The sequence below is a fragment of the Serinus canaria genome, chromosome 12 (assembly GCF_022539315.1).
Source record: "Serinus canaria isolate serCan28SL12 chromosome 12, serCan2020, whole genome shotgun sequence".
In the NCBI taxonomy this organism is placed as follows: Eukaryota; Metazoa; Chordata; class Aves; order Passeriformes; family Fringillidae; genus Serinus; species Serinus canaria.
The window spans coordinates 16,285,423-16,301,831 of record NC_066326.1 but is presented as its reverse complement, the minus strand read 5'-3'; the positions used below and the strand labels follow the sequence as shown (position 1 = coordinate 16,301,831).

The 16,409-nt window shown below is 39.8% G+C and overlaps 1 protein-coding gene across 10 annotated transcripts in view; it reads right to left on the bottom strand.

The window, feature by feature from the left end:
* DOCK3 (dedicator of cytokinesis 3) overlaps positions 1-16,409 on the bottom strand; it is a 181,216-nt gene that overhangs the window by 27,899 nt on the left and 136,908 nt on the right. For all 10 annotated transcript variants that reach the window (XR_007778606.1, XM_050979181.1, XM_050979182.1 and 7 more), the window contains 10 exons: positions 15,770-15,845; positions 14,791-14,891; positions 14,458-14,516; positions 12,908-13,056; positions 10,583-10,668; positions 8,510-8,605; positions 6,795-6,855; positions 6,214-6,307; positions 5,390-5,538; positions 662-748 (listed from right to left, as the gene is read on the bottom strand). Coding sequence is in view for 9 of the 10 variants with exons in the window: in XM_050979181.1 (XP_050835138.1) it covers positions 662-748; positions 5,390-5,538; positions 6,214-6,307; positions 6,795-6,855; positions 8,510-8,605; positions 10,583-10,668; positions 12,908-13,056; positions 14,458-14,516; positions 14,791-14,891; positions 15,770-15,845 (958 nt within the window). In the remaining variant the exon portion in view is untranslated. The remainder of the gene's footprint in view (positions 1-661; positions 749-5,389; positions 5,539-6,213; positions 6,308-6,794; positions 6,856-8,509; positions 8,606-10,582; positions 10,669-12,907; positions 13,057-14,457; positions 14,517-14,790; positions 14,892-15,769; positions 15,846-16,409) is intronic.

Genomic DNA, 16,409 nt, shown 5'->3' with positions numbered 1-16,409 from the left:
CAGGTGTCTTCAGATAAAAACAAACGGGACTTTTTAGAAAGAGAATTTAAACCACTGCGTATATCCACGCAGCATAAATCTCAAATTTGGATACATGTATGCTACCCTAGAGGACAGGAGGAGATGAACTATTTTCACATTCAGAAAGTTTTAAAATAACAAAAGGAACTTCAGCTTTTTCTGATTAAAGTATGATGCTGCAAATGTGCCTTGATTTCATCACATGTTTAGTTGTACCAGAGGACTAGATCCCTGTAAGCTGGTAAGAATGCCATAAACATTTGTCTTCTTCATTCTTTCATTCATCTTTTCTCACTGAGGCACAAACTGTCCTTGATTCTTTAGGAATTAAAATGAAATATGTATTAAAAAATAGGATATTTTATGAAAAATATATGTAAATATGCCATTGCAATAGCAAGCCCAGCTTCTTTGTGTGTGTGTGTGTATGTGTGTGTGCTGTCTTCAAATACTCACAGGATTTTACTGCTACCAGACTTTGGAATTATTTCAGTGCACCTACAAAGTCATCAATATGAATCAATGGCAGGGAGTCTCAGTGAATGCATGGAGCTCTATAAGGAATGTGATTATATTTAAATTCAGAATGCTCTGGGGAATGAGGTAAGAGTGTGCAAGGAGGGAAGGTGCTGCCACTTACCCGGATCCAGCTGAGGCTCTGGTAATCATAGAGGCTCTCGTACTGGATGGCCAGCTCTCGGCACAGCGGGATGCCGAACTCCCAGCTCTGCAGGGCCAAAGCAAATCACACTCACAGCAAACACAATGCTACTGCCAGCTCAGCTGAGAGCAATATGGAAACTCAGCTCTGGGAACTCATTTGGTATGAAATGGCAGAGATTAGATGTGAAAATGCAATGTGGTGAAACCATTTCCATTAAATAGCAGATCAGTTCCTTCTAAAAGATGGGAACAGAGGCATATGTTCCGTGGAAATTACACACACATACTGCTTGTTCTGACAGTTCATTTATGAGACTGGGAACTTCTCAGGAGAAAGATAATAAAACTAACAATTTTTCTTCGTGCTAGACACCCCTTCAACCCACCCCCAACAGCTCCTTTGCTTCCTGCACTAGAACTCCCTGGAGTACAGAGTTAGGGCTTGGCTCCCCAGCAAAGTGCTCCCCTTCCCAGGCTGCTCCTTCCCACTGAAAGCACAAACTGTCAGGCAGTGGGAACACTCCAATACACAAAACATCCTCAGAACTGACCTGCATTACTGCAGTGAATCAATATCCATATTCAGAAAGCAACATTCTTTTCTTCAGCTCCCAATCCCACACAATGGGTCTCTCCTAGCACATCATACGCATCATCCCAGAGGTCAGGAGGGACAGAGAACCACTTTGGGCACACCCCCATTGAGAGAAAGACTTCCCTGTTACCTCAGGTGGCTTTTTGGAGAGCTCATTTTACACTGAAATCTCCTCTTCCATTACCTTTTACCTGGAAGCCTTACACACTGGAAGCCTTTTAGGGGAGTGGCTGTTTCTTACCATGCTTATGGTAAAGGATTTAGAGCACCAAGGTCTCAGTTGAACCTTTACTGGATTAAGTTTTATTATGCATTACTGGACTAATTTGCCAGTTGTTTTACATGGGACCCTGCTGTAGTGAAAACAAAACTGATGTGTGAGTTAGACTACCACCTTAAGTTTTAAGAATATTAATAGCAATATTGTAAATTCTTGGAAACAGTCATTAACAGCAATTATGTAAAATATTAGGACTTAATATGGAAACAGTTTTCCTGGTTACATGTACATTAAAAAGTGAATCTCTATTTGATTTAATTTATGAGGCAGTTTACACTGTTTCCCTTTAAGCCCTCATTTGTAGTGTCTGTTCTCTCCTTACTACCACATCCTTACTACAGCTCTTTAGCTTCTTTTAATTACAAAAATTTCAATAAAAACTTGCTAAATAAAATATTGTACCAGAATCAATTTGGATATTCTGACAGTATTTTTACTTTGGGAGAATGGGAGGCCTGAGATTTATTTAGATCAAAGCAACAGACACAATAGGAAAGGAACTGAAAGACCAGTTTCTTGACTACTCTGAATATTAGTGAGGTGTTTGTGATCTCAAATTAACAGGATTTTTGTTGTGGGTTGTCAAAGTCCATGACACACAAACTGATCCACTGAACTGAGATCAACCATAGTCAGTTAAGTGTTTGTATTTGCAAACTCAAACACCACTGCATTTTTCATGGTTGCAGCACATTCTTTACAGAGGTACTATACACAGATTTTCAGTCCTCAGCTGATCTATGTTCACTTCTAAAACATCTAGCCAGGAATAAATGTCTTTTTTTCCCCACAGAGAGTGTGAGCAGTCTTACTTCCAAATGGGATGCTGTGACGAAAGCCTGCCTAACTCTCTAATCTCTCTTCTGGACAGAAGCAGAAATCTCACCAGCTGTTTTCCCTCTGGGTGATATGAGGGATGTAACCTTTTCATGCTCCTTTTCTGATGTCAATTAAATTAACAATATGCAACCACATCTGATTTCTCTATATACCACCTCTTTTCTATGTACCTTGATACCATTCCTGTCATCCTAAATCAGGCTCTCTCTTTGTTTCAGTTTCCACACCAAGAAATTCCACTGCGCTACCTGAGTATTCTGCAGATACAAGATGAGATAAAGAAGTGAAGAAAAACAACATACAGGTAACTTCCTAAAGAGAAAATGGTTTGTAGCTATTTGAAAGGAAAAGGAATGAATGGATATCCAGGTCATTGGAGCTTCACTTTTAAAATCTGTGATGCTAATGAGTAACATCTTCACAGTACAGATAATTGTTATGAAATTCCATGTGACATGCAAGTGTCACTTCCCTCTTCAAATAACTTCCTGATGTCTCCACTGGTAATTTTCCTCATTAGTGCTTTCTGTTTTGCTGACCTGTGATGTGTTTGCATGTTGTGTATTCCTAGTTGAAAGCCACATTCATAGGGCACTTATTGCAGCTTTCTCCTATGGCACCAGCAACTCTCAGCTGACGGCAAACAAGGGGGCACAGGTAGAGACAATCAACCCTTCTGAATGCCAGCCTTTATTTACTCGCATCCCAATGTGCAGATTCCTTTTGGAAATGATTCCCATGAGGGCACACAACAGAAATTATTTCAAGTGTTGGGTATGGAGCACATGATCAAAAACTAAGTGCTTTGGGAATGCTGCATTGGGTCTCTGTGTGCACTTGGCTGCACTAGGGAGAACAGACCCTGCAGTGCCATGGTAGGAGCTGCTCAGAATTGTCAGGTAATAAATCCAGCAGTGAACTGGACACAAAAGGGCTGTGTGGATTTCAAGTACTGCTGTGCAGAAACATGATCAGTCGGGTTCAAACTGTTCCATTCACAGATGTCTTCAACTAGAGAACTTTTAACGGTCAAAATTGTAACTGAGGGTTAAAAATATCTTCAATTTAAGTTGTGTACTTGCACACACTGCCAGCTGAGCCACAAACCAATTCACAGCATAGCAGAAATCAGCAGGAAGATGCACATGACCAGTGAAGGCTAAAAGGGCTTTGGAACACCATGTTCCTTCCCAGCACAGGGCTGCTGCTGACGCTGCTGAGGGTGGGAGTCAGTTCTGCACCCACTGCAGCATCCCAGGCCTGCCACAGGCTGTGTCAGTGGCATGTCACAAGACACTCTTGTGGGCAGTTTTCCTCCCATTCCTGTCCTGAGAAAATTCTCCTATAAACAAATGCAGAATTTTTACAGCCTTTACACTCTGCCTTGACACCCTCACTTGGTGGAAGAGGCCAGGAGCAGCATGAGAAATGGAAATGCAACTGAAGGACAAAAACCAAATCCTGCTCTGAAGAACCTGAGGAGGGACCATCCCAGGATAGTGCAAAGAGAAGCTGTCAGACACAAGTAGAGGGAAAGAGGTTTCTTTCATTCCCTGAGCTGCTCCCTGTCATACAACAAGAGTGCTGAAAAGGAGGATTTGGCTTCTCAGCATCTTTCACTTCCATAGTCTGAGTGACATACACACTGCTTAAGTGGATTATTTAATCATTCAGCTACCATTTGTAATAAAGCAGGATTAAAACACAAATCAAGTAACTCCAAAAACATCCAGTGTGGAGAAAACCTCAAGAGGTTAACACTCTATAATCTGTTAGGAGTTTTATAGCCTAATTACATCAGTCAATTTTTACTCTACTTCACTGTGTATATGGATTTCCTGTTGTTGTCAAAAATAAAGGCTCACGTGCTTTCCATATTGCCTCTATCATCTTTGTCTAGTCAGACAGTACAGTACTACAATATTTGCACAAGCCAGTTATTTGTTTTTAAGAGCAGTCTGAAAAGCCCTGAAAATTTCTGAAATGAGAGAACCATATGCAGTGTTATAACAAAAGAACAACTCTGGCAGACACACACACAGAAAAATCTAAATCACTTCCTCATAAATGGGCCATTTCTTCCTTCACATAGGAATCTGACTTCCTTTTGCAGGTTCTTTAGAAAATGTTTCTGCCATATGCAACTCCTATTACCAGGACTAGGAATGAATTATCTGGAATGGCAGCCCATAAGAACCAACTCACATTTGTATTTAATGCCACTGTCATTGCCATCATGGGCAAAATGAACCCTGAGGCACACATACAGATGTTATCTCCCAAGAACATAAGCTGCAGGAATTTTCCTAGAGAAGGGAAAAATTTGAAAATACTCCAACAGATGATGTCACTTTTAACATTCACCTCTGAAATGTTCCCAAAACACCATGACACAAGGGACTAAAACATCTACTTCTGCAGTAATTGAAAAAAAAATATAATTAACTGTAGAAATCCCATACTCAATATATGAAATTGAGATGGATTGATTTTCTTCTTGTGCAGTGGATGGAATTGAAAAATCACTTTAAAATAAGTGACACTGAAAGGACTTAAATATTTTTCAATAAAGAGACCCCTATTGCATTTGCCTGCCATTTCCATTTGTAGGTTAAGCAGAAAACAAGCTCTCAAGTGAGTCATAGCAGAGCAGTTTGCATAGACAGCTACAAAATGCAATCCCACCCCCCAAAAGCTGAGGAACCAGCGCTCTGCCACATCAGCTGATCCAAGGCTCAGTTTAAAGATTTAAAAATGTTTTGGTGTTTGTCCTGTTGGCCTCCCTAACCCATTCCAAATGCCCTACATAATGAAATACCTTTTCTCATCTGTTTTTTTTTTTTTTTTTTTGTCCAGAGAGCCAATCTGTCATGTTATAAACCCTTCTGATACAAATTTACTTCCAGACTACTGGACTGAGATGATGGCTTGCAAGCCCTAAGTCAGGAAAAGGGAAGGAAGCTGCTGGAAGAGAGAAGAAGTTGGCATACCTTCCCTTTGTTGAAGTAATGGATAATCTTACGGCACAGACCTTCCTTACGTTGCCACTCTGACTGAGATGGGTAATGCAGGAACTCTCTCAGAGGTCTGTCCTCCCACTGAAGCAACTCACAGTACAAAAGCAAAGTGAATGCAGCCTCTGTAGGAAAGGCAGTTATGGAGCACTGAATCAATGACAGCAGATAAACACAGCCAATATTAAAGGTCACAGACCTGCCTTCTGACACAATCTGACTTAAAGTTTGTGAAAAAAACCCTCAACTCTTAGGGGACTATTAAATTATTCGATAACTTAAAATAGCAGCACGTGATTTTTAGGTACAAATATGTCAAATTTCTTTTTACCAGCTACTTGATTTAAATGCCCAGTCAGATGTTCAGATCTGTATCTAGATTTGGGGCTTGCAGCTGTAAAAAGAGCTTGGACAACGGAGCATTAGAGTCCATACACGTTCCCAGTGCTCCCTCAGCACTGCAAGGCAAGGAAATATGACAAGTGATAATATAATGGTGCTTTTGCTAATCTTCCTTTAAGTTTCATTACACTGTTGTGATTTTTTTTTAAATCCATCTTCTTCAAAAAACACTTTAATGTAAAATTTGAAGTGTAATGCAATAGTCGTGGTTGTGCAGGCATAAACAGAGAGTATTTAACTTGAGGAAAGGAGCTGGGCCTCAGCTTCTTCCCTTCGCAACTGCCATAACTGATTCATGCAAATTCTTTCCAAAAGAATGAGCCAGATATTATATAACATCAGGAAAGGTCAAAATGCCATGAGGAGCTCAAGCAGACTCCATGAAATGTCTCTCTCACCTGTGTAGTTCTCAGCCTGCAGGTGCATGTCACAAAGCTTGTGGATATAGCGGATGTACATCTCCTCCTTGTTAATTTCAGATTTGTAGAAATTCTGTGAAAGAAAAAACAGAGTTGTTACTCTTGAGACTCTCCATTCAAGCACTCAGCAGCATCTGTGGATGCGAAAAGTTATTGAAAAGAGAACACATTCTTAATGGGAAAGAAAAGTCATGATTCTTTTCACACTCACACTGATCTAACCCACTGATTTTATTGTGGCATGATTTTTTTTTCAAAAGGAAGGTAGTCAAAAGCTGAAAGAAGAGGTAAGAGAAGATGTAGAACCTGTGTCGCAGGGATACACAGAACTCAGCTGGACACAGCCCTGAGGAGCCTGACCTATCTGGCCCTGCTTAAAGCAGAGAGTTGGATCAGAGGCCTCCAGAGGATCCTCACAATCCTCCTCATTTTCTTCTGTCATCCCAGTGCTTGGATTCTGAAGCTACACTTGCCTGACACAGATTCCTATCCCGGCCTTTCCCATCCCAGTTTCCATGAGATTGCACAGTATCACAAAGAGATAAAGGAAACACCTTTACCATTAGGTTAACAGTGCAGCCAATCTTCTTGTTTTCTGTTTCATCTCCTTTCATACAGTCCCTAAGAAAGCAGAGCAGTGTTGAAACAAACATCTGCAAAAACAGTTCTTTTAAAATAGATTTGAAGCTATCTTTTCTTCCAGACTTTCCTTGGATGACAAACAACAGATAATCATATACTTAATTTTATGAAGTTCCTCTAAGAAAAATTTCCATATTAGGGCTTAGATGATGTGAGAACTGAGTGTCCCCTTACAAGTTTGCATCTGTGAACAAGGTCCTGAAATGACTGTTCCTTCATTTCTCACAAGAATCTGAACAAAAATCAGATACAATGTCAAAAATAGTCCAAATGCAAGATCTACTACAAAAGTAAAAACTCTTATTTATCCAGATGTAAACATATAGTCCTAGTTGGCTTCCATAAATGCAGCTCTGCAGTGTGGTGTGGCACACAAGGATACAAGCTGAGGGATTTAGACTAGATTTCTAACTTTTGCATAGGTAAGTTAAATCACAAAATTTATCTTTGGTTTCTGGAATATTTTGGAAATTATTTCTATTCAAAAAACAGTACAAGAGACTAAATTTTTAAAGCAGTGACACAGCAAACCATCTTGAGAACTACTGCAGCTACTGACTGGCAGCTGGACTCTAAGAAATGTCTGTGTATTTCTAAATTCCAATGCCACATTCCAGTTCCCTGTTCTGGGAATGACAAATAAGCTGCAGATTGAAAATCAATTAAAAACTGGAATGTGCTTCTCAATTAAGCATGGAAATGTGTACCTGTGTGTCAAAGCTGCCTTCTGGCAGCTGTTTATCATTAAAAAACAAAAAACAGAAACCAAAACCACACAACACCCCCCACCTTGCCCCCCAAAAAACCCCAAGCAGCTTCCCTACATTCCCTTTATATGTGCCTCCAGTACCTGGTTGTGCACAGTAGTTGTAGAGCAGTTGTTGCCAGGAAAAACACAGGAGATTGGATCAAGTTGGTAGGGATAACAAAAAGAGCAAACTAAAAAGCACAGAAAAGGATTTGGGACTGCAGAACACCCAGCCTAGTCAGAGGGTTTCACCTCTAATGAGCAGCAGAAGAAGAAAAAACTGTTTGAACTCCTGTCAGTAGGCTAAAGATAGAAATATCTGGGGCAGTTCTATATAGGTTCAAATTGTCTATTATTAAAAAAAAACCCTCTGAGTGTGTGTGTATATATAAATCTAAAGTTAAAATATTTCCTTCTAACTAAGTCAAAGCTCAGCTGCATTGACACAACAGTCCTGCAAACTTCAGTTTAAAACTAAACAAAGGCTGCCTAATTTATAGTGAAATCTTGCTCATGAGCCACCAGCTGATGTGTCAGAGTTTCTAGATGGAAGTTCTCCAGCCCTGCAGGCCTGGATGAGGCATTCAGCACACCTTGGTTCAATGAGGCTTTGTGGATCACTCTTGCATTAAATCTATATTGCTGAATTAGGTGAGATAATTTCAGTGACAGAAGGAATTAATGTTTTATAACCTGAATAAACCTCACTACAAAACTATCAGGAACGAGCACACAAGAATGAGATGAGGATCAGAACCCAGCAGTGATGTGTTGGCTTGCATGTATGCAGCTTGATAGTCAATAAAAATCTTCCCTGTGGGAATTTGGTGCCATGTCTTGACAAACTTCTTATGCTTAGACCATGTCCCTGCAGGTGCCAGATACCTGTAGTCGAGCAGACGCTCCATGAGCCGAGTGACAGATGTGACAAAAGAGATTCCAGTCTCCCGCCAAGTCTCCTGCTCAATCTTCTCCAGCAAACTGTTTGGAGATGGAAAGGCAGCAAGTGAGACTTCCAGGGAAATGGTACAGGGCATGCAGACTGATGGAGACAACTTGCTTTCTCCCTCATACAACAAATTCCAGAAGAATTAGCATCTTACCTGGGATAAGGCCCAAAGAGTTGGGTTCTACTCCAGGCAGCATGAATTAAAGACAAGGAAATTACAGAATTGACAGGAAAAGGAAAAATATCCTCACACTGCCATTTAACAGATATGAAAAAGAGCAACACTCATGGCAATACTTGATTCTCACAATATTATCTGCAGCTTAAATACCACTACCAGCAGTCAGAAACTGAAAAGGAGTCCAAACCTACTGCAAATATTTCTTCTTTGCTCATCCCTCCATAAATTTTCATTGCTAATCAGCAACCAACCAACCCTGATTCACATTGTATTTAAACTGGAAATAACAGCAATCTGCTCTTGCCTAGCACAGACAGTACAGTGAGCACCCATCTCACACAGTTGTGAAGGAAGAGAGAAGGCTGGAATGAGAACAATGAACATTGTGTTTAAAAAGTGAAAAAAGAAAGCAAATTTACATGCCAGTTTCCTGAAACTGGATTTCCAATCAAAGAATCTGCCACTTCTAGGAAAGAAATTCTGTTGGGTGTCACATCCTCCAAAGAGGCAAACTCTTCAGTACTGGGATGATTTGCATCTGAGGGAGCCAATTCCCTTTACAGCAGTATAGTTGAGACAATAAAATTCAGAGTCAACTGGTTTCTTCACACAGCACTTACTAATGTATGGAATTTTTTCCACAAATTTTATGTTTCCTCATATTGTTCTCAGACAACTTGGTGGGAGATTAAACTAACTGGTTGCTGGAAGTCCAGGCTGTGTTTCTTGGTAATGCATCCAATCACTACCACCTAAAAATGAGTAAAAAGCTACAGTCCCTGAATTTTTAGGTGGTACATTTCAGGTAATGAATGTCTTCAAATGCAGCAAAAGCAAACTATTCCTCTTGCCATATGATAAAAAAAAAAAAAAAAAGATATTTCCTTTCCTTTATCCCTGAAATAGACTTACTTTATCTGTACACATAACATCCAAGACTTCCCAAGGGTGAATATACACAAATCCAAACTGAATACATTTCCATACTTCCTGAGGATAAGCACATGGGATGGGCAGGCTTATCTAGCTTGAAATGAATGAATGTGCAATTGCAAATTCAGAAACAGAATTACTGATTCCAGCAAGACAAAGGTTTATGCCTCAAACAGCTGGTGTGCTATTGGAGGCCATGTTAAATTGGAATATATGGCTAAAATTCTGCTAATGATCTCTCTGGCTCACTAGAGTATTAAAAAATTTGGGTTAACTGCTCTGGACTGTCAAGAGTTCAAAATAATTTCTCCTGAAATAAACTAGGAACACTCAAAATTAAATTTAGAGACAGATCAGTAATCAAAGGTAGTGAAGTGTAAAGTCAGACAAAATCTTTAAGTTTATCCTTCTAAATGTGAATTGTTTGAGTTAAAGGAAGTGTCACAATGGAGTCTGAGAGAAGCAAGTGGCAACTGTTGAACCAACCTAGCCAAAACATAGCCTTCAAAAATAGGAGGAAAGAAAGAAAAATGCTGAGGAAAATCTCCTTTGCTCTAACAAGGCCTGACTCTGCAGATAATACAGTGTCTCTCTAAACACTCCTGAGACCAGGATCTCACTCACTGCTATGGAAAGAGAAGGGCCCTGGCTCCTCCAGCAAATGAATTTTTGATAGGAGGATGATAACCTGTGCAGCCTTTTATTAGATGTCACAGAGAGAAGACAAAGAAGAATTTAGGTCTCTGCATTACTTCCAGCACTACTTTGCTGAGCCATTCCATGGAAGCCAGGAAGCCCCTCCTGCCCTCCCCAAAGATCTGTGGCTGCACAGATCAGTGCCTGACTCTTCCAGCGGCCCTGCACAACACGAGGAGCATGAACTGGCAAAGCTTACAGCAGGCTGAAGAGTTCCCTGTAGTTCTCATCACCTTTTCCTTCAGACACCAGGCTGTCCAGCTTATCGATCAACTCGGCCTCCACCTGCAGGAAGAGACCAAATCCATCACTCAGAGACTCTTCCAGTGAACCAGCACATCAGGTAAACTGGATCCTGAGCTACAGCAGAATATCCAGCACTACTGCTCTGCTGGTTCTGCTGGTGGAATTGATTTGCAATCACCCAGGCATCATTATATTAGAAGATTACTTGTCCATTAAACCCCACTTTTTAAGCCTCTCTATGATTATGTGACACTTTTGCTTTTTCTTTCACTTGTATGAAGGGCCACACCAGCATTATTATGTTTCTCTTAGAAAGATTTTGCATACATATTAATTACCACCCTAAATATCAAGTGTGATATCAGATATTCTCATAAAATTGATTCAAGTGCAGAAATTGATGTATGTAACATTAAACAAAAACAACTTCATGAAGTCAGAAATCTCACAGAAGACAGTTTCACTACTAGTGAAGACAGAGGCTCCCAAAGGCTGAAACTATTTGCAGAAACACTGCTTACTTTCATTTAAAGACAAGCAGAGTTTGAACTTCTATACATTTTCAGCTGCCAATTGCAAAGGAGGTAAAGATGGGAAAGAAAAACAAAACAGCCAGTGGCACACAAATGGACTTGATGCTCTTGCTGCTGAAATCATTAAAGGGAGACCTGATTTCATCCCTGAATCAGACTGCATTGTTATCCAGCCTTGCTGAAAAAATAACCTTGTAAAAACATGAACTACTGAAGAAAATGAAAAAAGGGCTTGAAAATGAATTTTCAGGGTTTTTATATTTCTGACACACAACTGAATATTCAAAAGGCGAACAGAAGCTCAGAATTACAAAAAAAAACCACCTCCCTCCCTTTGTGATCTACAGTGATTACAGAAATCAGTAATGCCTGTGTCCAGCTATCCAGCATTATACTGGAAAGCAAATAACTGCCTGGTTCCAGCAGATAATGTTAATGAGGTTTATTACCTCTTGGGGTATTTAACTATTTATCTAATCACTTACACAGATAGATTATTTCATCTTAAACCTTAGAAGCTTACAATATATGCTTCTTAAACTGTGGAAACTTGCTCCACAGGTAATTTAAGAAATGTTCTTGGAGCTGTAGTTTAAAATACATTAGTGAATATAAAAATTAAATGAAGATTATGAAGAGTTCATCTTGATACAGAAAATATAAATAGGCCCAGAAACTCCAAGGTGACTGTAGATGCTTCATACTGTAAATTCCAGAGAAGACTGTTCTATTGTTATGCTAAAACAAGTGGAAAGAGGACTATGATCAAAATGCTAGTGCAATAATAATAATAGTAAATAATAACAATTGTAGCAATCATGGGATCTGCGGAGGAAGAAAAACAAGCTCTTGGTAATACTTTTCCACACAGCCTTTAATAGATCAGGTTATGGGAAAGGTCTGCTATTCTCCTGGAATGACAGATTAGATCTGGCATTTTAATGACTGTGCAAATAACTAATGACATGAATTATGATAATTTAATGGTGATTTACTCATTCAGAGCACTCCTTTGCATATACTGGTCCCCACTATTGCCCCAGCACAATGACAGTGAAACGCTGTCATCTGAGGATCCAGACCAAGCCCATCCTTCATTAGCAATGCTCTGCACTTCAGGCATCTGGTTTGCAGTGGAAAATCTAAGCAATTCTCTGACCATGACTGGGAAACAATGAGGAAGATTTCTCTCCCTGATTTGCAATCAGAGCTCACAGCAGGTAGAAACTGCAGAGCTCTTGTTGGACTTAACCCTTCCCAGAGAGCTGCTGCAATTTCAGAAAATAAAAACAGCTACAAAGTCTGTTTCAAGGCATGGTATAATGATTTAATTATACAATACCACTTCCTAGCTGCAAACTGAAGACAGAGAATCAGAGAGCACTGTTTTCACAAAGACTGGCTAAATCTTTACATCCCCATTTTTGGTTCTCAGTCTGACCCATTTAATGGCTGACTAATAATTTAACTGAAACCACTGGGAGCAGTGATAGCCCAGCACTTACAAAATTCTTTGCCCCATCTGTGATGTGCTGAACACACCCCTGCTCTTCCCCATGTTCATGGGAAATGCAGCTTGCACTGTTTAAACAATCTTGGGGGCCTTGTGAATTAGGTTTTGAATTTTCTATTTTATATACATTTACATGACATATTGACAGTCAGATAAAAAAATACAAACTCCTTGCTTCCAGCTGGACACTGCAGACAGAGCAAGGAAAGGACAGCTTGGGAAGTGCCCTCACCTGTTTGAAGTTGCCATTCTTTCTCTGCTCCCAGTCCATCATGTCATGGAAGATTGGGATCATGATATTCCGGACTTCTGGTTGTGGAACAAGGGTAACACCCAGAAAGGGGCCAATCATTCCCGGAATAAAGTGAATCTTGTGCTCACCTGTACAACACAAAACAATGGTAATTAAATAAAGGCTTTTGCTATCTGTCACTGAGAAAATAGGGAACCCTTGCAATAATGACATTTGCACAGTAGTAAGCATGAGCATTACAAAAGCAAATATTCTTTTCCTGAAAAGGAATGAAAAATCAGTATTTGCTTTACACCATTTCTTGCAAAGTCTCCAAGGGCATTTTTAATTTCACTGTGAAAGCCTTCAGCAAAAAATGTCAGTGCATTTTTCTTTGCAAAGAAATTCAAACTGTCAAAAGTAACCCAACTAAAACATACTAACTGGGGGGAAAGAGGCCAGGGTACTTCCAATTCATGAAGATTTTGAAAGGGCTGGTAAGGATAGTGGTACTTAATAGAGCACTTTTAGATTTCAAGGAACTACAGAGCTCTGGGTCCCCACTGCTGTCTCGATTTCCTAACTGCCCTTGACTGGCACCAAGTGGATCTTCTCCAGGAGGGACCTGAGGCACTTTGCTGAAAGCCTCTTCTGAGCCCTGTGCTGCACTGTGCAGAGAGAAACTCAACAAAGCCTGATTTGGAACAGCATCCCGTGATAAATGTCTGCATCTACACATCCAAAACTGGCTTCTCTCGTCTCAGCTGAGTTTGTCCAGTTTGTTTTTCTGGGTATTGGATCTCTGTTACCTTGGAGGGCCTTCTGTTTTCCACACAGATCCTTTGAACTGTGACCAGTTCTGGCTGTATCATTTTAGTCGTACAAGACAAATCAGGCTTATTCAGTTTTCTTGCTTCCATAGTTTTCCTAACTATTGTCTGAACCTTGTCCAGCTTGCCTTGGGTTTATATTTTTTGTGTTTTGTTGTTTCTTTTAGCTGTAGAAAGCAGGACTGGGCAAACTGATCTAGAATCAAGTGCACTTAGGGAAAGCACTATGACAGTAACATGGTGCCTCTTCTCTTACTCCATATGCTTACATATTTTCTCAAAGATTACAAAATCTTCTTTACTCATAGTATTTTACAGGTAGCTCCCCTTCAGCTGATTATCACCATGGTACATTTGTAGTCTTTAATTTTTTGAATAGCAACTCCTACCTACATTCCTACACATAAAATGTTTGTATTTGGTTGGTGAATATTTTGCAGCCACATTATTAAGTTATCCAATCTGACTTGTGTCACTCCCTTTGCTCTCTTAGTGATTCATCCCTTCTTATATCCTTGTATTTGTGATCTCTATCAACAAACGTTTTGTTATTTTCCTCTAGAATACAGAGCAGAAGAGAGTTTTGGGGGGGAGAAGTGCTTCTCTTCAGAGAAACAAAGGATTCTGTGATGCCACAAAACATGAAAAAAATTTAAAAATCTGACAGAAATGGGGTTTTCCTTCGGCTTTGGTTGTCAGGTGAGAGAGGGAGAGGCTTACCCAGGTTCTGCCACATGCTGAAGAGCTCATAGGCCATCATCACTCTCATATCACCATACCTGAGAGAGAACAGAGACACAGCTGCCCAGGGAACAGAAACTTGCAAGGCAGTGATGTGAAAAAATAATCAAATGGTTAAAAAAAATTCAATTCACATTTATGTCAATGTAAATATCAAACAACTTGACTGATCACTGATTGCTGTATTGGGAGATCTAGTTATTCATTTCCCAGGCATTTCCACATCCCAGGCTTCATAATAAATCACAGAGACTTATGGGAGGAAAATAAGGCTCTTTTTTGAGGTGGAAACCCAAGAAAACATATCCTTACTTATCCAGAATCTTCTTCCTCTTAGGTGGTGTGGCATTTTCTAGTTGGAGACTTGGCTGGTTTATAAACAAAACTGCCAGGCTGAAATAAGAGTTCCACACCTGTGACAAGCAAAGGAATTGTATAACATTACACTCCAAGAGTAAGTTTTAAAGAAGTAGAGAAAGACAGACTCCTTTTCGTAATCAAGGGGTAACTTCATCAATATGTCTCCTACTATGGAGATACAAAATAACTCCTAAAGGCACAAATGGATTGTTTAAACCCTGGTAGGAACTGAAATGAAAACCCCCACAAAAGCAATGCCACTGGGTTTTCCTCTTTGCACCAAAGCTCAAGAATGAATAAACTTGGTGACATCAGCAAACTTTTAAATTGTTTTTCTGTAGGTTGAACAGGTTTTATCTGCCAAGAATCCCCAGAGATCAAAGTAAGTAATACATAGGACCCCCATAATTTGGTCAGTTTTCCCAAAGACATGAGGTTTTTGCCAGCTTGGTGTGTGCACTTTTCCCTAGGTGCATGTCTGGCAGCTCTTCCTTACTAACAGTGAACTTGCTGCCCATCTCCAACTACATCAGACACAGGGACAACACTCCCTAGGACTGTGTCCCTCCAGGTTTTGTGTCATCAGCCAGAGAGACCTCTGGGAGAATGCACCAGCTTCAGGAAAAGCATTGCCTGAGTTTACACTGCATTATCCATCAGACAGATGCTCCATTGGCTCCATGCTTATGGAATTACCAGTTTCCTTTATGAGGGACTCAATTTTCCTGATTTAATCTCACACTGTATCTGTTCTACTTCCCATCAATTCCACAGCAGATTCCATTCCTGTCCTTTATCAGTTAGGTCATCTTCCTGACAGACACTCTAATAAATGCTGCAAATATCATCAGCTAATGCAGAGGGCAGCTCCTGTTCCTTTGTTACTGCTGGTTTGAAAAGATGTCAGAACATTTTCTGAATCAATTCTTACTTTAAAATCGAAGTCCGTTTCTGTGAAATTCTTATGCAGGGCAGAAGACAAGTATTGAACTGTTGTAACTATAATACTGCAGCCAAAAACAAAGAAAAGAAAACAAAAGAGAACATTTGAATCTGGAATACAGCATATTACAGTGGTTGGTGGTGCTGGTTTTACTACAGGTACAGAGAAGTGCATTCTTTGTGTGATCTCTGTGATATTTACACACAAGTCACTGTTCTTTGCTTTAATGAACAATTTGTACTGATTAATACAAGATTATGAACTTTCACTATTATTGTAACTTTTAGAATTTACACATGAGCATTTAAAATCCTGTCTCTATTTTGCATGGCTGGGCCATATGACCACCAGGGAACTGGAATAATACACCCCTTTTCCTCCTGTGTAAGCAGAAATGTTTTTCCCCAGAGGAGAGTAACTAAAAAAGTTTGAGCTGTCCTTGTTCTTGTCTATGTAGTCCTTTATCTCACTCAACTCAAGATATTTGTGAGTATTTTGCTAATTTTTGATTCTGTGTTATTTTTTATTGGTGGCTACATACACTTTAGTGAAAGGCAATGAAGCACGTGATAGATTCAGGAATTAATAAATGGCATGTAGATAGGGCAATAGTAATACCAAAAGAAGA